The 23,167-nt window shown below is 33.4% G+C and overlaps 1 protein-coding gene across 1 annotated transcript in view; it reads right to left on the reverse strand.

The window, feature by feature from the left end:
* AFDN (afadin, adherens junction formation factor) overlaps nt 1-23,167 on the reverse strand; it is a 180,801-nt gene that overhangs the window by 72,299 nt on the left and 85,335 nt on the right. Inside the window, exons 10-15 of the mRNA XM_027854857.1 lie at nt 17,318-17,412; nt 16,487-16,749; nt 9,074-9,143; nt 6,392-6,510; nt 1,586-1,647; nt 1,281-1,503 (exon numbers count right to left, since the gene is read on the reverse strand). Coding sequence (XP_027710658.1) covers nt 1,281-1,503; nt 1,586-1,647; nt 6,392-6,510; nt 9,074-9,143; nt 16,487-16,749; nt 17,318-17,412 — 832 coding nt within the window. The remainder of the gene's footprint in view (nt 1-1,280; nt 1,504-1,585; nt 1,648-6,391; nt 6,511-9,073; nt 9,144-16,486; nt 16,750-17,317; nt 17,413-23,167) is intronic.

Genomic DNA, 23,167 nt, shown 5'->3' on the forward strand with positions numbered 1-23,167 from the left:
AGTTGTTGCTTTGCTAATTCCATTTGTGGAATATGAGCTAAAGATCCAAAAAGGTTGTTTTCATAATAATTTTATTTTCTAGATCAAAATGCATGGGAAAGAGCCCATTCCAAAATATTCTGGTATCAGTAGAGCTTCTTGCTTTGAAGTTAACTTTTGAAAATATGAAAGGAATTGGAGACAAGCAATGGTTTCAAATGACAAATAAAAAGCAAAACCACATTTGTTTAATAAATTAAAAAAAAAAAGCTAAGAGAATGCTATGATGATCAAGTTGCTACTTTAAAAAAATTATTTCCAGGTTCAGGTAAGGAAATTTATCAGCCAACAATTCTAGTCCACATTTTAAAAGCTATCCTCTAACTTTAAAACTCAAACATGCTTAAAATCAGAAAAACTATACAAATGGGCTAAAAATTATCAAAGTTCCCAGACAAATCTAATTCCCTAGGAGATAAAAAACAAAAGTCAGTGATCATTCTCTAAACATTTTAGTTGTTACCCTCTATTTCAAATATTAACATTTAAGAAGCTATACTAAAATCATCTAGGTAAGGAATTCAAATTACTCAGCTGAAAAACAAGCATGGAATTATGATATGCCACCAATTTAACTTGTAATGATTCATGAAGCAATACATAAGCCAGTCCTAATGTTAAGAATGCCAAGAATATTGACGTCAACTTTACAAACTAATTCTGAACTGTCAATTTGTTTAACTATAAATTTCAAAGCTTAAAAATGTAGCCCTTCCTGTAAATTCAAGCAGGTTTGAGTTACTATACAACTTTAAAATAGAAATGTGTTCACTGGTCTAACTGTGTACATACGGTATTTAAACAACAAAACTAGTCTAACAAGAGCTGCCTTCTTTGTTTCTAACATTTCTCCCTTAGTTGTTAAAAATTATCTAATGAAATAATTTGCACATAAATTATAGATTAGAATAAAAGGGGAAAAAAAGTTGCTATACCTAGCCCCTCCTCCGCATGGGGGTAAGGGGAAAGATATGAACCTGGCAAAATAGTCTTCACAAATAATTGCCTTTTAAAAGCATCTTATATTTAGCACCACTGTGAACTCAGAATCCATGTAATAAATTTGTAAAACTTTCTTTTCTTAATTGTAGGGGAAAGAATGGAAGAACAAGAAGAAAAAAAATTTCTTTTAAAGTTATATATAAATTCCAAGAAAAACAGCTTTGCTACCTTGCACACTATAACTTTAACACTTTTCTTCCAAAAGAATCCCTCAAAAGGAAAAAGAAATGCCTACATACAGCAGATTGACACTCACCTGAATAACTCCTTCCATCATGCTCACCATCTTGTTAACTATTGCAATGACTTTATGAGTACGCTCTGTAGGGCTGATTTCCGGTCTGTACTGGCTTGACAGCACATACCGACATGCCATATATAACACATATGTAGGTGACAGCTTAAAATGCACTGTAGAGCTATTTGTATAATTTATAATAGCTGATAAAAATGAATCTTCAGCTGTGAAAAGATTAAGAAATTAGTTATCAAAAGGAGGAAAGTGGAACAATTAATACTTAAACCGAAATTTGAAAATACTTACAGCATTCCCTGAATTCTATGCTTGCAGGCAGTATCAATTCAGGACCAGGGGCATCCTGACTTCTACAGGAAGAAAGCAGATATTCAATAAACCAATTCACATAATTAAAATCAATACCATTGTTAAATAAGGTAGATTTCTCGAGTAGTTTGACTTTCCTGTACATTTGCCCAAAGTTGAGAAAGATAGAGTACTAATACCTTGTTTTCATTTGTAACTTATTCAGAGTAAGTTTGGTAATGGGAGTCCAAAACCACCTTACTACTTTTCTTCATGGAAGTTTCATCCAAGTTGTACAGTCCCATAATGGTGAAAGGTCACAGGAGAGCCTGGAAACATGCTTCTGCATTATTGATGAACATCTTTTATACTGGGATGAATAAGGCTTGCACCTGCCACATCTGTGGCTCAAGTAACAATTAACATAGCCAATAATAAAGACCAAGGGGGAAAAATGAACCATGTTTTGAAACAGATTGAGAGAAATGCATTTATATAAAATTGAAAATTTATGTGTAAAGTCAAAGCACTTAAGACACTTCCCCATACTTTGAAACTACACTTCTGTTTCCTAAAAGAAGTTGTTGAATCTCTGTTCCTAGAGAAACAGGGATATATTAGATCTTTGAAAGTGAATCCCAATATTTTCCTTCACATATGGTTGTTTTAGGCTCTTCCCTAATGGGGAAGGGGTGGGGGGGAAGAAGAGAAAAGAAGAGACAGAGAGACAAACAATCAGATGAATTCTTCCCTCCCACCTCCACTGAAAATACTGCTATCTGGAATTTCCCTTGAATTAAATGTGTTTCAAGGAAGCCTTCTTTAAAGTGATGTCTCTCACAACAACCCATTAGCTTATAAACAAAGCAATTATCATAATAAAACTATGATGCCAAAGATGTTTATGCATACACACAGTTTTTGAGAAACAAGAAAACTCCTATGATATAGCTGAAAAAAGTCCACCCTATGGTACTTTTTAAGCCTACCTGATAGCTCATATAGATTCAGTTAGAAATAAGCAATAAGTAAAAATGCTTTGGGAAAAGAAATCTCCACAAAACCCTTTAAAGATTAGTACTTAAAATATAAACTATCTTCTAACAAATTCTTGCCTTGGAATTCTTACATAGTAAACTATTTGTCCTGCAAATAACACATTATAAAATTACATATATACTTTGTATGTAGTATACTTTGTATAATGTATACAAAATGCACAACTGCATTTTGTTATCATTTTCCACAACTCTCCTACCAGTTGGACCAAGATTAGAACAAATTCATAATGACTAAATTAACTCTATCAATAAGACTACAAATCAAATTTCTAACATTTATGTGAAAAATTTAGCCATGCCACTGATTGGGTGTATTTTACTTCAAAAAACTAATAGTTTTAAAATTCTAGTCAAGCTGACGAGTCAGAAGAAAAAAAATCTTAAGATGGAAATTCTAAAACTCTAGATTTATTATTAAAGCCTGGCTGAAAATAAGATGGTACCAAATAACTCAATGTCTTATACTGAAATGAAAGAATGGCAGTTGATAGGAGTTAACTTTGTAATCAGGAAGACCAGGGTTTAAGCCCTGCCTCTGACACATAACAGTTATGTGACCACAAGTTGCTTAACCTCTCAGTGCAATGAGGTAACTAAGACTATAAACTGCAAAGGCACTGTTCTACTGCAGCAGTGGCAATAATGCCTACAACACTAGTTCCTAACACCAATTTAATCAGAAATATGTAACATCATCCCCACCCCCCATCAATGCCCTCCAAAAAATACTCAGCAAAAAAAGTCTACACTAAAATGAAAACAAGGATTTAAAAACCAGCAATTTAAATATTGCCCCAGACAAAGATAAACCCAAATGCTTACTTTCTGGAATAACTAATCTTCATATTCAGCAAAATGATAAAACGACATAAGTATCAATGCATAAAATTTTAGTTATTTAGACATATTTTCACAATTCAGTTACTTAGAGAAGTGACAAATGTTGGTAGTAACAACAAAAGTCAAAAATATGAGGAAAAAATAGTGCTTACATTTACCAATGAGTAGATTAGCTAAAGCACTTTCAGCACTAAAATATTTCTACTCTGGTTTATGCCTCATGTTCATAGACTGAGAACTAAAAATGACTTTAAAGACGAACTAATCCAATTCTTTCATTTTATAGATGAAGAAACTGAAATCCAGAAATGTGTTCAAAATCCCATAAAGAAGGCTTTGAAACTAGGTCTCCTGGTTTTTCACCATTAAAAAGGTTTAACCAAAAATGGAATGTTCATTCTCCTCAACCCCACAATAAAAAGAATTGATATTCTTTTTTTGTAAAGGGCAAAGATGTCTTTAACAACAATAACAACAAAAAGTAATAAAAAATGGGATGGAGGCAGATATAAAGAAGAAAAACAGAATGAATACTCCAAACATGTTGCTACCACTATTAAAATTAATTTACCCCAATAAAAAATTTGCTATGTTTTAAAATAAGTCATTAATTTTAATTCAAATCTTTGGTTTTTCTCTTAATTTTACATGATCCAATATGCTCCTTTACATTCTAGAATGCATGAGTTTAAATAAGTTTTATTAATATCTTTTAGTTTTAAATATGGGTCATTTCTGGAATTATATGCCATTTCAATACTGACCCTGCCTCCATGGAAGCTTCTTATTAACTAAGAAAAACACTTAAGCCAAAACATCAGATACAATGACCTCATGTGACAATATATACAACATTTTCCCCAGGGAATCTTCCCTACATCTCTGCTAAGAGGGAATTATATTTCACTATTAGTTTTCTGGGGCCATTGTTGGTCTTTCATTTGTGATGGGTTCATGCCTCTTAGTATATTGCCAAGATAAGTATAAATGACCTATTTTTAAAAATCATTTCAACTAAGTCACCATATTTGGAAAATAATTTACATTTCAGGCAATGACTAAAATATTTAACTAAACATGCAACTAATGTTTAGTTACTAATGCAAGTAACATGCACATTGGTAAGGTTTTTAGGACTGTTTGTCTTGTTTATAAGAAATTAGTCATTAAAATAAGTATCAATTATAATGAGCATATGTTACATAGAGAGCAAGAAGTACATATTATACATAGAGAGCAAAAGAAATGAACATAAATAACAGCAAAAAGTTAATCGTAATAGTTACTTTCTTGGGGCGGGAGGAGCCAGCCTCCAAAATTCAATCGTTCTATACTATATAAATGTATATAGAAGTTTAATTTTACTTCTGATTAAACTTAAAAGCCTATTTTGTATTAGTGTTAGCCTAATGATATATTTACATTTCTACGCAGCAATATTCTACCTTACTATATTCTCTCAGTAATGATATGAATACATCAATAGAAATGTTTCTACTAATAATTTATCAATCCTGACACGGCATTTTATTGTATTTATAAAACCAAAAATCAAAGAAAAATAGATTTAAAGGTTCTTGGGAGCCTTTTGAAGTCACCTAGTTCAAACCTCCCATTTTACAGATAAAAAGACATCTAAAATACTTAAGTAGCATAATTATGAAATATTCCATATAGAAGTCAACCAAAATAAAGAAATAATAAAGTACAAAGGGCCTATAAAATCCTAAGTGAATCTATTTTATTAATTTACTGTTTACTTTCTGATTCCAATACAATAATCTTGCAATCTGCAGTGCCCTCTACTGGGAGATGAGAAATAGAAATGTGGCTTCATCTTCTGACACTGACTTGTGACCTTGGGCAAGTCATTCATTTCAACTCTCTCTGCTTATACCAAAAAGGCATGATGAAAACATGTGGTCAGATGTCATTAACAGAATTATGATTGCCATACTATAAAAACTATAAAGGAACCACAAACATTAAGGCTGCATTTATATACATCTTATCCACTCTGATAGATTTGTAAGCCTCTTTTGGATAAGGGGCTAAACTCATTCTTTATCATTACCTATTAATTATTGATTAGGAGCTCAGCGTATTGATTGAATGAATATATGCTACCCTCTTTCTCACTCAGAATCATCCAAAGCTTTTGAGTAGCAATGCTGCAGTTTATACTAATCAGTATTCGAAATCCACACCCTCTAATCCAAAGGTATTATCTTTCCAAAAAAATTTTTTTTTCAGTCACACTGAAATAGTATTTTACCCTCTTAACCAGACTGTCAGAAATGTTTCAGATATTAAAAGGAAAGAAATAACAAAGCTTAAGTCCTTGTTCATAAAATGAGACTTCTGCAGTACTAGATTTAAAAAAAAAAAAAATCAGCCTGCAATTCCACGTCTTCTTTCAAGCTTATGCTAGAAGGCATATCATACTGACAATATGACTTAATCAGAAGCTGTTACCAAAAGCTACTTTTTAAATATTTTAAAATTATTTAGTTTCATGTTTTCACAAATTAAAGGGTTTCTTTTCCAGTTGAAATGGATTAATTTTGAATATACAGTTTTCTCTAGGAATAAACACTGCAGGATTATGATTTCATATATGAGATCATGTTAACAAGACAGCTATACAGAATAACCCCTTGAGAACAGCATGGATTTAAAATGTGAATTTTTGTATTCACTTTATTAATTGAAAAAGAAATTATTTGTCAGGGGAATTTCTTTGACTCCAGCAGAATAAAAGGAGAGTTCTCAGAAAAATATTGTCCTTAACATTTAATGAGGGGAAAAAAAGGTAAAGAAATCTCTCTAAACTAAAATCTCAAGCCTTTCTGGAAGAATGAACTGGTTACTTCATTAGTAAATGCAAGGGCTATAAATCACCTACCTGCTGTCCTGTCTTCTATAGTCTTGTTGCTGTTCTACTCTGATCATTGGCTTCACCATCCCTCGTTCTGCTGTGCTTGATGCTGATGATATCCTGTCGCTGTCCAGTCTGGTGGTACTCTAAAGTCAAAGAGGAAAACAAGAGTGAGTTTAACAGACCACACAGACCAACCAAGCTTTATGCTCATCATCAGGAGTAAAGAATTGATTCAAGGCTGCCAAAAGGGGAAGGACAAGGGAGGGAATGCAGAGGTAGGGAATGCAGACCAGAAAAATAATACAGCAATGCAGCAGGTGTTCTGACCACAGTGACAGGACATATCTAAGAGCACACTAGCCATTCAAAACATAATAAAACAACTTGCTGCAGCTCCTGACCAAATGCTACCAGGAATTTTAAAGCCCCAGAGTTACTCTTTTATGAAAAAGGTTAAAAGCAGGGCTATTATTTTCCCCTCATGACTAGATGACTCTAGTCATCCTTTTCTAAAAGGAAATATACATATATATATATATATATATATTTTTTTAAATCAAGGCATTTCCTGCCAGCTACGTGCAATTATATAGGGTGCTCGGTTGTTTTCTTTGAAGGGCTTCAAAAATCCTGCTAACTAAGGCTCAGGGCACTAACCTGTATTTAGTACTATTTAGTACTAAAATTGGTTCTTCCCAGACTTATTTTATGTCCTTAAATAAATACAGGGAAAATACAGTTTCTGTTAAAACTGTGTACCTAATACGCAGGATTTTGCCCATCTAATTTAGTACATTTAAGTGTCACCAAGAAACACATTTCTAATGACTCAATAAATATCTAAGAGAATTAGTTATATTAAAAAAATGTTGGAAGTCACTTTAGTAGGGTATAACATTTTAGAGCCAGACAAATGAACAAACCCCTATGATAGACAAACATCATTATAAAAAAAAACGAATAAAAACAATAAAACATCCAATCCAAGTTACTATGTATATTCTATTAAGTCAAGTGAGCTACATGTATAGCGTTGAAATCTAAATTCTGAATTTAAACTTAAACCAAATAAAAAGGCATCACCACACCACTTAAATAGGACATAAAATGTACTGGAAATGGCAGCCCTTCCATATCTTAATGGTGAGGCCTTACACAACCAGGATATTAGGGACTCACTCAGTTTCACTCTCCCCGTTCTGAAATCACAACAGCGGTGGGATAGGGTGGCACTTGAACGGGAAGGTAAGAGAGGATGAATATATGATGGAGGCTGGGTTTCAGGAGTTATTTATGAGATATGGAGACATAACTGAGCGTCTAAGATCTACCCAAATTTACAATAATAAAGTTTACTGTACCCCCATGTATTCAGACATCATTTAAACCACTTACTCTGCTCGAGGGCTAATTTCCATTCTTCCAAGTACTATGAATACAAATAATCGCTAAATGAATTTAGGAATAAAATTGAAGGCAAAGATTTTAATGGCATAGTAACTTGATACTTATACCACTGAAAACATGGTAAGAAAACCAAATATTCTGTCATAGTATCATGTTAGAATATCCTTCTTAAAGCAAAAACATACAAACTCATTTCTCTAGAAAACTGCAGTACATTTATTTATTTCAATACACAAATTATTTATTAAGAATAGTATTATGGCAACAAAACTTCAAATCTTAGCAGTAGTACTTTACACAAACATAATTAAATTCTCCTGACACTCCGCTGGAGGGTGAGAAAAATAAGAAGCTTGTTACATGTAGTTCTGTTTTAGGGAGTATAAATTGACACAGAAAGGAGTTATATTTTTATGTAAAAATGATTCCTATTACCTTCTTTTTAAATCTGAATTTGAAGGTGTCAGGAAAATAAAGTTGTCTGTCATGAATTCAAAATGCTTTTGCAGAATGCTTTTAACATATCAACAAAGCAAGCTATCACCAATTCCACTTATTTGTAATTAAATAGTATAAAACAAATTTCTCATGTATCTATAACTCTCAAAAGATAAAATATACAATTTAATTTTTGCTGCTAATTATAGCTACATATATGTAATTATACATCACACCTTTTAATTTCTACAAATATGAAAGACAGGTCAAAGAATTTTCAGAGAACATTACTGATGTTAGAGTGACTCTACTGGCTGAATGAATGCCATTTACAATGCTGCACAGTACTGGGAATGGAAGAGGGTGCCATCTGTTTAACACTAGACTTTTTTTATTCTCTTACCCCTGTGTTAAGTCATAGAATAGAGTAATAAGGAACTGCAAGATGGTCCCCTGCACAAAGGAAAGACAAGACTGATCATTTTTTTAATCTTACAGATACCATGAACTGTTGATATTTTAGGTAGGAATCCCTTAGGATTTCAGCTTTAAATACCACTAAGTTATATGTAGAAAAGAGATGGGAGATATAGTAGATAAGGAGGCTTCAGAATCAGAAGAGCAGCCCCTATCCACAAACTGGCCATGTGACTACAGAAGTCACTGAACCTCCAGGGACCCCTGGCAATGCTCTAAGAGTGTAAGTTGCACAATATATGCAAATTTGTATTGCTAAAGTGAGTTCACTACACCAACGAAGGCATAAGTCCAGGGAAAAAAGCAACAATAAAGTCTTACCTAAAAAGGTTTAATTATGACCAAATACAACACGGTTCTACTACGCAGTAGATAGTCAGTTACCTTGCTTGTGGGTATGGCTGTTCCACTATGAATATCTCCTTCCAGATCAAAGGTTGTCTCTTGGACAATTCTAGGGGAGAAAATTAAAAATCCACATGCATTAATAACTTCAAAATAATGCATAATGGCTTTTCTAAAATGTAAAAGTAGCATTGATATAAACATATGAGCATCTACTTTTTTGGGGGTTTCTGTTCCTATTTTGGCATAGATCAAGAATATCTACTATAATTTACATACTTTTTACTTCTTGTGAACTGTCCCTTATGACAAAATAAGGGACATCAAAATGAATATTTAAAAAGCAATTCAGTAATGGCACTATAAAACCTGCAAAGCATTTTCTTCACAATAGTACTATGCTAATGATTGTACAAGTATCACACCCATTTTAGAGGTAAAGGAACTGAGGCTACATGAGGTTAAATAACCTGTTCAGTCTTACTTTAAAATACATTATGGAGGCAAAACTAAAAGTCAGGTCTCCTGACTATGGGTCCAGTACGCCTCTAATTAAGTAACTGATATTCATTATATTAGGATACTTTACCGACTAGATAAAAGGGAAAAAAGGCTATTTCTTTAAAATATGCCAAGTCACCAAATAAATAGTGCATTAGAGAAATAATAATGGAAAGAGGAAACCATCATTAACACTTAGGCATAAAGAAAAAGCAAAGATCTGGATTCTGCTACTTTTCTGACCACATGTCAGATACTTTAACCTCTTCAGATACTAGTCACTTTTTCTATAAAATGATGAGATTGGATTAGATAATCTCTGAGGCTCTTTCCAGCTCTAAAATCCTAAGAAAACCCTACAATTACAAAGAAAAACAGTCAAGCAAATAGGTTCAATACTCACTACCCTGACCTCAACCCAACTTATACAATCACCATTTAGAGTATAAACAAGGCATTAAAGAGAACATTTAAGATTCAGAAACTCAAACCTGTCATCAGCTAAATTTTTCTTTTAAACGTAGGCTGGTAGTACCTCAAATTATTTGCAAATTATCTCAAATATAAATTTTTGAATTTAAGTTGGTGAATAAAATAGTCAGTTCATAAAATTAACATATCTGTTTATTATGAGCCTGATCATATGAATATATAATATACTAATCCCAACAGACAAAAACTAAAAACAAAGAAAACATTTTTCCTGTCACAGGTGCTTGGTCAAAGGAATAAAATCCAACTGAAAACTAAAAGATACAAAGGGTTAAATAGCCAGCCCCCCCCCCCCCCCCCAATAAAGATAACCCTTATCTAATCTCAAATCAGTTGTACTTAAAACAAAGTAGGCTGCAGCAGAATGCAATGCAAAGAACACTTGATTTACGAGTCAGGGGACTCAGTTCAGATCCTCAGTCTTCTTGCTCCCTGTGTGCTTTTGAGCTTTTTGGTTATTAAAGATTACAGGCTCTTAACCCTTTTTGTGCCTCCTTTGCACTATTGATGAAGTCTATAGACCTATTTCTGAATAATATTCTTAAATGCACAGAATAAACTACATAGGATTACAAGGAAACCAATTATAATGGCTTATAAAAGTCTTTAAAAACCAAGTTAACAGACTCGCTGTTAAGAACCCCTGGATTGGATGATTTCTAATGTCCCTCTGGATCTAAATCTATTATTCTAATAATATTTTAAAAGGAAATTTCTAAGAGAAAATTAGCCTAAATTAATTGTTACATTTAGTTAGTGTTAATGAGTAGAAAGCTCATTAACAATTTATATGGCCCTTTTCAAGAAAGGAAGGAGATCAGTTATCTGAAGAAGCTCCCTATTCTCCAAGGAATAATAATGTAGATCCACAGGTGCCATTAGGTAAGAGAATATCCAATGAAGGTCAGAGGAAAAAAGAGATTATTAATGGTAGGTGGTGACTCCCTGATGAGGGTGTTTGTTTGTTTTTTTTAATTAATCTGATAGCAATGAGGTCATGCTGTCCTTCTCCAATGTTTACATCCAGAATTTATAGAAATTCTCTTCAAGATTTGTCAAATAAGGCCATTTATAGCATATTTCTGGTGATTCACGTGGACACAGATTGTACTCAAGAGTAAGCTAGAAAGCATTTCCAAAAATTAGAAGTCTTGGTCAAGGTACTGAAGACTTTAGTGGCACAGGCATATTTTCAACACTGACATCCAGAAAGAAGGGGCGTCCCAAGGTAGACTTGGGAAAGGAATAGATAAAAGTTGATACTGGAGATGAGATCTGTGTTTCAGGCCAATGGCTTGGAACATATATATAAATGTAACAATAGTAGGAATGTATGTGGCAATTTCGCAAATCTAAGAGATATGGGGGAGGGGAGAAAATGTATTCTGAAGCTATATATCAATGAAAATAGCTACATATAAAAAGACAGAAAACTCTTAAGCTTATAAGAGTTGGTAATAACTAGTAATCAAATGAAAAATATGAATAACAAGTAAAATGGCCTAGAAAACTTAATGCAAGGTAAATTTGATCACACAAGTATCACTGAAACTTGGTAGAATGAAGCCCATAATTACTATAAGGTTCTAAAAAGGTATATTATTAAGAAAGAACATAAAGGAGGTAGGTAGAAAGGCGAATGGAGGAAACAGGAAAGAATCAAGTAGTGTTTTACATTAAGAATATCTAACTCATACTTCTGGTGCCAAGATGGCAGACTGAGAAAGGAACCCTTTTGAAACTCTCCCAAATCCCCCTCCAAACAACTAGAAAACCACCTCAGAACTGCAGGGAAGCAGCTATGAGTACTGCAGGAGGCCTGTAGCAAGGCTCCAGCCTGGGACAATACACCAGCCAAAATACAAAAGAAGGTGGTCTAGCCTTACCAGGTCAAAAACGGTATTATAAAGTTGTAATTACCAAAACTATCTGGTACTGGCTAAGAAACAAAGTGGTAGATCAGTGAAATAGATTAGGTACAAATTACATTATAGTAAATGACCACAATAATCTTGTGTATGATAAACCCAAAGATTCAAGCTTTTGGAACAAAAGCTCATCATTTGACAAAAACTGCTGGGAAAACTGGAAAACAGTACAGCAGAACTAGGTATAGACCAATATCTCACAATGTATGCCAAGATAAGGTCAAAATGGGTACATGATTTACACACAAAGGATGATACCATAGACAAATTAAGAGAGCATGGAATAGTTATGTCAGATTTATGGATAAGGGAAGAATTTAGAACCAAAGAAGACATAGAGAGCATTACAAAACGTAAAATAGATAATTTTGATTACATGAAATTACACAATTTTTGCATAAACAAAACCAATGCAACCAAAATTATAAGGAAAGCAGAAAATTGGGAAGAAACTTTTGCAACAAGTATCTCTGATAAAGGCTTCATTTCTCAAATATATAGAAGTCATTCCCCAATTGATAAATGGTCAGAGGATATGAATAGGCAGTTTTCAGACAAAGAACTCAAAGTTGTCTATAGTCACATGAAAAAATGCTCTCAATCACTACTGATCAGAGAAATACAAATTGAAACAACTCTGAGGTACAACCTCACACCTATCAGAGTGGCTAATATGACAAAAAAGGAGATGTTGGAGGGGATATGGGAAAACTGGGACACTAATGCACTGTTGGTAGAGTTGTAAACTGATTCAGCCATTCTGGAATTATGACCAAGGGGTTATAAAACTGTGCATAACATTTGATCTAGCAATACCACTGCTAGGTCTATATCCCAAAGACAACCCCATAAAAGGGGAAAAGGACCTATAATGTACAAAAATATTTATAGCAGCTCTTTTTGTGGTGGCTAAGAATCGGAAATTGAAGAGACGCCCATCAATTGGAGGGAGGATATTAAACTGTGGTATTATGACTGTAATGGGATGTTGTTTTGCTATAAGAAATAACAAGATGATTTTAGAAAACCTGGAAAGACTTACATGAACTGATGCATAGTGAAATGAACAGAACCAGGAGAATGTTGTACACAGTAACAGCAATATCATTCGATGAAGAACAGTGAATGACTTAGCTATTCTCACCAATGCAATGATCCAAGAGAACCCCAAAGGACTAATGATGAAGAATTCTATCTGCCTCCAGAGAAAGACCTGATTGAATACAGACTGAAGCATGCCATTTTTCACTTTCTTTCTTTCATTTTTTGTGCTTTATGAGTCTTCTTGTACAAAATGACTAATATAGAAATGTTTACATAATTGTACATGTATAATCTATATCTGATTGCTGTCTCAAGGAGGGAAAGGAAGAGGAATACAATTTGGAACTCAAAATTCTAAATAAAAATCTTTAAAAAAAAAGAATATATGCTCATAAGGAAATCTAGGAACTAGAGAAGAGGAGAAGCAGTGGAGAGAACATATGGGGGGTTAAGATTAACAAAGGCAGAAAGGGAAGCTATATTATCAGACAATATCATGGCACAAACAGCAACAGGAAATTCAATTTTGTGGACAAACACCTTCGAAAAACTTTTGGTTAATACATCGATTAGAGTTCTGATAATTCAGAAGAACCCTGTTCAATGAAAAAAACAACCAATGCTACCAATCTCCTGACAGTGAGGTGGTAGAGACAAAATGAAACAGACTCCTATTTTTAGGAATGGCCAACATGGAAATTTGTTACGTTTGACTTTGCATAAGGTTTTCTCTCCTCCAAACTGCCCCCCCAACACACAGTCAGTTAGGTGGAAGAGACAATAAATGCTCACTAATTGAATGTATGATGCAACAAAAATTTCAGTTTTAAAGAGATTAATAAGCAGGAAACTATCCAGGGGCTGATTATGATAGTGATGTGTTTTAAGCTAACGGTACACCAAGATCAAACGTTTAGCTAGAAAAGAGCAGATCCATACAAAACAGTGAAAAACTGTTATATGGAAGAGGGTTTAGATTTATTCTGTTTGGCTCTAGAGGGCAGAACAATGGATACAAGTTGCAAAGAGGAAAATTTAGACTTGATTAATTAAAAAAAGAAAAACAAAAGACTTCTTAAGAATCTGGTCCTTCTAAAAGTAGAATGGGCCCCTTGAGAAGTGAGTGGTTTCCTCTCTTCTGGAAACCTTTAAACAGTCTCCATGACCATTTCTTGGTTATATTGTATTAAAGATTCTTTGTCTGATATGGTTTGAGCTAGATGTTGGGTGGGGTCCCTTTAAACTAAAAAATTGCATAATTTGGTATGCAAGATGAAGCCCCCAGAAGAGGTGTAATGGATAGAACTTGACTCAAAAAATAGGAAGATGTGTGTTTAAATCCCACCTTTAACACATAATGGGTTATGTGAACACAGACAAGTTGCTTAACCTCTAAATGTTCCAGGCAACTCCACAATATTTCAAGTTGCAAAAATGGTGATCTACATTGGTTCAGAGAGTTTTCTCATCTGGGAGTTCCAATAAGAAATCTAGCATCATCCAAGGTTACAGAAACCTACTCTGAATAAAGAAATTGATCAGTTTCTTCAGCCCAAATTATATACTTCATGGGTAATATCCTTCATCAGGTAAAAGGATTCTACCTAAGGCTATTTCAAATAATAATAATGATAGTTCTAATTTATAGTATGTTAAAATTTAGACAATTTCGCATTTGATTCTCACAATAACCCTATAAGTTAGCAGGTATAATTACAAGTTCTATTTTATAGTAAGAAAACTAAAGCTCAATGGTTAGGTGATTTGTCTGAGGACAGAGACAGAATCAGAACCTACGTCTTGCAACTACAAGTTTAGTGTTCTTTCCTCATGACTCCATTTAGCACTCTTTCTTCTCTTTCTATTTCATTTAATAACCAAATAATAAAATGTCTCAAAGTAATTTACATCCTCACAACCTGTATCATATGGAAGAGGTAGAAAGAATATTAGTAGTTTTAATATACTGTTTGCAAAGCTGTTGAGTTTTTTAAAATAGAGTGAAAAATAAGGGTAGTGATTAGGGGATAGAAATAGAGATAAAAGGATATATAGTGGGGGTTGAGAATCTACGTTACTTTAATAGATACAGGTACAGAAATGAATTAGAGTAAAAAGCATTTTCTGGCTAAAAGGAGCCCAAAAGGTGAGAAGTATAGTTAACGATTCTTAAAGCCAAATAGTCTAATAAATCCAGGTAGCCTGCATAAGAGTAAAGAATACTTACTCATGATTACCTATTTAGCACATTCATCTCTAGAGAGTGACAACCATAAGTACACCTAAAGGAAATCTCTTTCATACTAGCTTTAAAAATGCTCCGAAGGTCTAAGGAAGCGGTATAATGAGCAAAGAATGGAACAAACAAACAATGAGAGTCCAGCAACTGAATAACCCTAGATTAAATTGAAATAGTTTTATGTTGATACTATTTATAATACAGATAAATTGTCAAATAAGTAATATTTATATGTTTGATAAAACGAGCCATTAAGATAAATACATTAGTCAATTAGTGCATCTTAAGATTTTTGGGGGAAATGGCCTTCTAACATAGTAGACACCTAGAAAAATTCAGTTATTAGTCACTGAATTCAGAAGAGATGCTCTAATTATATCATTTTCTATGTGTTTTCCTAATCCCTATAACTTATTTATAGCATATAGTTTGTCAGAAACTTTTGCTGCAGCACATGAGGCAGTATGAAACACAGTTAGAACCTTTACCACAAATCACCTGGACTAAAATTTTAGAAAAGTCTTTCTTAATAATCTATGAAATGGAAACAAGAACAAGTCCAGAAAAAAGCACAAGATAAACTTATAGTATTTTAAATAATCAACATTACAGTATTTACTTCTAAAAATGCATTTCTAAAAAACTAAAAAAGTAGGATATAAACTAGAAACAACTTATAAATAGCATAGTTGTTCCTAATAAACGTTCTCTAAATGTACAAAGGTACAGTAATTTTTAGTTTAATTATGCCTATGAATTACATTTACATAAAATAATACAACATTTTGGTTCAGCCCATTAACTTGGCCAACTAAAAAAAAAAAAAGTGGTCATGGGAGTCAGTGATCCATGGCTGCAAAGTCAAACCAATATAAATTATCCTACTTCACTTAGTGAAGAACTAAGTTCCATGGTTTGTACCTCTAGCTCTAGTCAGTTTTCTTGTAAAAGCACATGAATCGGTCACAAGAGACACTAGAGAAAAAGTAAGTACCTATCAGGGAAATCTATTACCACTATTAGAAAAATACAGTAAAAGTAATATTTGATCAATGGTAGATTAATACTACAATGAAATGAAGTCTTACGAATCAGATGGAATAAGATCATAACACACATATACACACAATTTTTAACCCCAAACTGTCCCATACAAAAATTAAATAAATAAATAAATAAATAAATAAATTCTGTCATTAACAGGAATGAACAAGAAGCATCAAAATTCTACAAGTTTAAGATATTTACCCAGGTTTGTGCCTTGGACCTTTAACCATTAGTCCTCCATCCATAGATCTTTTGGTAATAATATGATCTTGACTGGGGTCTACAAATTTAAATACATGAGATGTCCCAAACTGAACCTTCATGCCACTCTGTAACATAGTTGTCTCTGAAATACGTTGCCCTTCCACATAGGTCTCTGCATCAATACTTCTAGGGGTAACTGTAACAACTCCATCCATATTTGTTAGGTCACAATGGTGAGGCTGAATTCCTGGACCAAACAACTAAAATTAAAAATAAATCATATAAATTTCAGTCACATAAAAAATGTGTACAAAAAAGGTTAATGAACTGTAATTATTTTTCTTTATACTAAATATACTAAACGTGATATATTTATGCTTCTAAATTTTCAACAAGAAATGTATCACCAACTAAATCCATTTTTATTTATTCTTGAAAATAATTTTGTCTAAAGCTTATTTTCAATATACATTCATCCTCTCTGACATATTACAGTACTGCATATTTCTATGATTACAATAAAGACAAAACTTCCTAAATCCTAATTCAATTATACATTATGATTCTTCCACTAACAATGAAACCAAGACAGTAACTGAGATGTAGCTAGATGAAGAAAACTTTGGTTATAAAATCTAATCTATTTTCTAAATGTATCAGTATGATATGAATTAAACAAACTGGTAGTGAAAGTATATTTTAGATTTTATTCTGCATAGCACTTACCAACAAGATTAACATATAAATAGCACTGGAAGGCCATAACAATCATTTTTTAAATGTTGGAATTTCAAATCAACTGAGAAAGCTGTCAATATCTTTGCTCACCTGAATAGAGTTGTCATCAAATTTTTCTGTTCCAACTTCGGTGACACTTAATTGCAGACGGTAGAGCTTTGGCTTATCTCTGGAGTCAGAACCATCTGTGTCAGAGAAATGAAAAAAAAAAAACTTCATCTCAAAGCTTATGATAATATATACTTTATACTACCAAATACAATTGTCAACAAAAGCTCTACTCCAATGCTTACATTATGTCTTACAGATGATCCTGGGTTATTGAAGGCTATGCCAACAGAGTAGAAGCTTCAGCAGTTTCTATGATACAGAAAGTTACAGCTTCAGTCTGCTGCTGGAGGATAAGTCTGACTATACATGCAAAGGATGAATATTACTAAGCTGGTCACTAGGTTTTGAATTCTTTAGTCATGACAAGAAGAAATACAGAATAGCCCTAATGCCTATGTAATGAATAATGCAGAAACAGGGACAGAAGGTTTTAATCAACCAGATTCTGGGACTACCTACCAACAAAATCAATGTAGCTGTTGCGACTCTAAATGTGAGCTTCTTTTCCAACAAACAAGTTCCATTCTCACCACAAATAAAATTCGAAAGATATAAGAAGTTGCAGGTAAGTAGGATGGTTTATAGTTTGTTCCTGGAAATGGTAGTAAGAGAGTTGGTCTGAGGTACTATTACCTCACACCTATCAGATTGGCTGACATGACAGAAAAGGAAAATGACAAATCCTGAAGGGAATGCGGGAAAACTGGGACACTAATGCCCTGTTCGTGGAGTTGTAAACTGATCCAACCATTCTGGAGAGAATTTGGAACAAAGCCCAAAGGGCTATAAATCTGTGGATACCCTTTGACCCAGCAATACCACTACTAGGTCTGTACCCAAAAGAGATCAAAGAACAAGGAAAAGGACCTATATTTATAGCAATTCTTTTTTTGTGGTGGCAAAGAATTAAAAACTGAGGTGATTATCATCAATTGGGGAATGGCTGAACAATTTGTGGTATATGATTGTGACAGAGTATTATTGTGCTATAAGAAATGATGAGCAGGATGGCGTCAGAAAAATCTAGGAAGACTTACATGAACTGATGCTGAATGAAGAAAGAAGAACCAAGAGAACACTGTACACAATAACAGCAATATCGTACGATGATCAACTGTGAATGACTTAGCAAGACAAATCTGAAGATTTATGATAAAAAATGCTATCTTCCTCCAGAGAAAGGACTGAGGAGTCTGGATGCAGATCAAAGCATATTTTAAAACTCTGTTTTCTTGATTTTTTTTTCTGGTCTGTGTTTTCTTTTGTAACATGACTAATATGCAAATATGTTTTGCATGACTTCACACGTACAAGCTATATTAAAAAATTGCTTGCCTTCGTAAGAAGCAGGGAGAAGGGATGGAGAGAATTTGGAACTCAAAATTTTAAAAAATATATATTCTAAAAAATATTTACATGTAATTGAAATAAAATTTTAAAAAGGAAGGAAGAAGGAAGGGAGAAAAAAAGAATAAGTTGGAAGGGATTTGAAGGTATGGGCAAACACACACATATTTCAGTTCATTTGGTCATCTCATCTCACAATGCTAAAGATGAGCATAAGCAAATTAAAAAAACACCCTGAAGATAATTGCTGCTTACATATGAATGTTTACTGCAAAGCAGGAGTAAAGAAGAAGGGAAATTCTCCAAATAAGTCAAAATATATTTTAATATCTGGAAACTACTGGGGCCCCTGAAGTACTACATGAAGTAGAAATAGTGCTCAAAAACAGTAAGACAGGAACAGAACCTAGACAAGACCAATATACAAAGGAGGTCCAGGTTGGAAGGGACTTTTCTGAAGGTGTGGAATGATCAAAGTTAAAATGTCTAGAAGAAAATAAGGTAAGAGTATCAGAGAGAGCATTACTACTGAAAAAAGATGATGGAAAGGACATTAATAACTACTAATCCAACATCTAACTTTACAGAAAAACCTAAACACATACGAAGATGTGAAAATATGAGAAAGGAATACTTTGGGGCAAGCCATATTCCATAGCAGTCCATGTCTATAATCACAAAACTGCCTCCAATGTGCAGAGAATGAAAGGCTGCATTCCATTTATTGAACTGATTACAAAAAAGCATTTGAGTGACTGGAAGAAAATGTAGCCTTAAAGAATTTCCTTCAGTGAGGAGATTCTTCTACACATTTCTTAAGATCATAAAAAATTCTGTGACAGAGAATGGGAATAACTGTTCAATAATTCTATTTAATATCAATATCAAGCAAGGCACAAAACCACAATATGTGTACACATGCAACAGGTATTTGCCACTGTCACAGATGATGTCCAGGACAGAGTCCAAACGTAAAAATGATTTCCTATAGACAATGAGGTCCTCCAAATGCTCGAACTTACAGATGATAATGTGTATAATATATCAAGTACTAGTACATAGTATTTCTAAATGAGAATTCTAAAGGTCTAAAGTTTGGTCAATAACTATTATTATTATAAAAACTCTGCAAGGAAAGCCTAAGTGAAAACAATTTATTATAAATATGCTTTGGACAGTCACTGAAGATAGACAACGGGCTGAAGTTAGAACTGAACAGGAATAAGAAAAGAAAGCTAAATTGCAATTGGGAAAACAGACAGTGCCTTCAAACCTTCAAATTTCTCCCTAAAATAAAATACTATATTTATAATACCAATATTCTTCCAATGATTCAATATGGCTGGAAATCACGGAAAACAAATTTCCAAAGAATCAAAACTGGAAGTAACCCAAAGAGTAATGAAAAGACTTGAAGGTATAAATTTGTTGTTCAGTCACGTCCGACTCTGTGACCCCAGTTACGGTTTTCTTGGCAAAAACACTGGAGTGGTTTGCCATTTCCTTCTTCAGTTCATTTTATAGATGAGAAAACTAAAGCAAACAGCGTTGGTTACGTGACTTGCCCGGTGCCAAACAGCTAGTAAGTGTCTGAAGCCAGATTTGAACTTAGGTAGATGAGTCTTCCTGACTTCTGTGGCCTGGCACTCTATTCACTGCGCCTCCTATACTTCCAATAACAGGTGGCTTGAAACATGTACGAGATGGAGGCATGTCATTAAAGCAGTACCAGTGAAGGATAAACAGGCATATATGTGCTGGTACAGCATATTAAGAAACCAAGAGGAACACTTCTAGCATGCTAAGACCCACTAAAAAGAATTTATAAGATAGTACAGATAAATGATATCACTGGTGGGAGATGCACTCATCAGTAAGATCTCAGAGTGCTGTAGTGGAAAAGATAGAAACTTTGATTTGAATTCTGACTTCATGTGGGTTAGGCTATTTTTTTCCTAAAAAGTATTGAAGCTGTCATCAAGGATTAATTGTCAGACTGTTAACAGCTTTCCTGGTCTCCTAAGCACAATTTGCTGGAAAAATTAACCTACTAATTAATGGCAAGAAAAAAAAAACAACCACAAAAGCACAAATATGCACAGAGAGGAAATAAAGAAAACATATTAAAAATAAAGGTGAAAAAGTAGGCAGGGTGTTGAAAATATGGGATACACACACAATATACACCCTAAATGTGAAGACAAAGAATGAAAACACGTATTGAGATTTGCAAGATGGCTGGAATTTTTTACTATCTAAAACTAAAGCTGAAGATTAAGTGTGGAACTGCCTTGGCAACGTAAAAGAGTTTCTTCACTTGGAATTCCTTATAAAGGCTGAGTTTTTAAAAATACACATACTTGAAAAGCACTTTGTTTTGAGTCAGGTAACTTAGATCCACATTCTAATATTACCAATTAAATAGCCCTGGAAAATCATTAAACTTCATCAATGAAATGAGTGTTGAACTAGATAGGATAATCTATCTCTAAGATCTTAGATCCAGGTAGAGAGCTACTCTATCATTGTGGGTAAGAGTTATAAAGTTTGAGAAACAACTAATATTTCTTCTTCCCATTCTTTCTTTTTCCTACTATCTCCAACATAGAAACTCTCAGGATGCTGTAGTGTTGTGCTTTTGTTCATTTACAATGACTCAGATTATAAAATTCAACTAATGACATTTTTTTTTCTTTTCTTAAATCAATAAATATATTCATATCCTCTCACACTTGTGGACAACTTAAAAAAGAAGCTTGGAATGCTGTCTAGCAAGACAAAACTGTAAACTTGTTTCCCCCTAAAAGAAATCCTAAGTACTAGCAAGCCATTTGCTACTTATTTTCTTTTTTTTCTATTTCCCATCTACTAAGGAATAAGTCTAGGGCACTTTTAAAATAAAGAGAATGATATCTCCTACAAAGAGGAAGATTATGAGAAGTGCTCTCTCATTCAGCTCCTATCAGCTTACACTTCTATTCTAGTTCTGACTCCTCACCCCTAGTCTTTTCATTTACTGTTCCTAAATGCTACTGTAAGCAAGTGTGAGAATAGTATAGATGAAAAGTACTGCCTTTTTGTTAGCCTTTATAAACAATGAACACAAATGCTGTTCATTCAGAAAAGAGCAGTATTTTCAATAAATAGAAATAGCTCACAGATACAAAGCAATTTAAAAGTGCTTCCCTCACAAAGGTGTTGTGAGGGAACATGTAAACATGTAGGTAGATAGGAAGTCCTACATCCATCCTACAAAATATTTTGGGTAACTTTGTTGGAAAAACCTTTATATAACTCATTACCTCTGGTAGAACAATTTAAGGAAAGATGGGCTGAATTTGATTATTACATTCTTATTTTCTATAAAATAACAAATAAAAATAAAGTAACTAATAAAAAAGAAATATTAATTTTCCTTCCATTATTTAATCCCTTCTCAATGTGAAAATGAAAACACAGAGATAAAATTGTTCAAGTACAAAACCAGATACACAAATATCAAAATGGGTAACAAATAATGCTTGGAAATATTTCTTGAAATGTTATGCCTCTGTTGATTATCTCCAATTTATGCTGCATTATTTGTATAGTTATATGCATATTTTCTTCCCAACTAGACTACGAGTAATAACTATCTTGTGCTTTTCTTTGTTTTCTTAGCACCTAGCACAATGGCACATAGAGGCACTAAATAAAAGTGAATTTACTGATTTCAAATAATAAAGCTATGGTTACAGATTTCTGATGATAAATCAGGATTACTGGTTTGCACAGTTCCTTAAAATAAAAAAATAGGACTAATATACTTTCAGGTTTATGCAGCAACCTAAGTATATAAAAATGATGGTTATGAAAAGAGAAATAAATATTTTGTCCTTTGACATGGAAACAATGTATGGCTGTCTAAAGAAAGCATTTGAAAATTCCAGTGTAATTAAAAAGGTACATGGAATACGGGGAATACATCTCAAGGCAAGAAATTACTAGTTTTACTGGAAAAAAAAGTTTTATTATGAGGAACAGTTCACATTAAAAGGTAGCTCCTAGAATCTATCAATTTAAAATGAGATTATATACAAATCAATTGAGAATCTATCAATTTAAAATGAGATTATATACAAATCCCTCCCCCCAGAAAGAAACTATTCCTGTTGTGTTAGAACGTAAACAGAATTCATCTCTGCCATTTTTCTTCTACAACTTAGCCAAGGTGATGAAAGAACTAGACTGATTTCTATGGGAGACAAAATAAATCAGGAGAGATTTCGCACTTTCCACCCCATCATGAACCAAGGCAGTCAGTTCATATTTGAAAGTTGAGTAATTCTCAAACCTACAAACACCTAGAGTTGGAACAAAAGACAGCCAAAGATAGCTCTCAAATTTGTAACTGCAACAAACGAGTGACATTTATACATAGCACATTAAAGTTTTGTAAAGTGTTTTTACATAATCTCATTTGAGTTATACAACCCTTTAAAG

This window comes from Vombatus ursinus, unplaced genomic scaffold (assembly GCF_900497805.2).
Source record: "Vombatus ursinus unplaced genomic scaffold, bare-nosed wombat genome assembly UNPS02010639.1, whole genome shotgun sequence".
NCBI classification, from domain to species: domain Eukaryota; kingdom Metazoa; phylum Chordata; class Mammalia; order Diprotodontia; family Vombatidae; genus Vombatus; species Vombatus ursinus.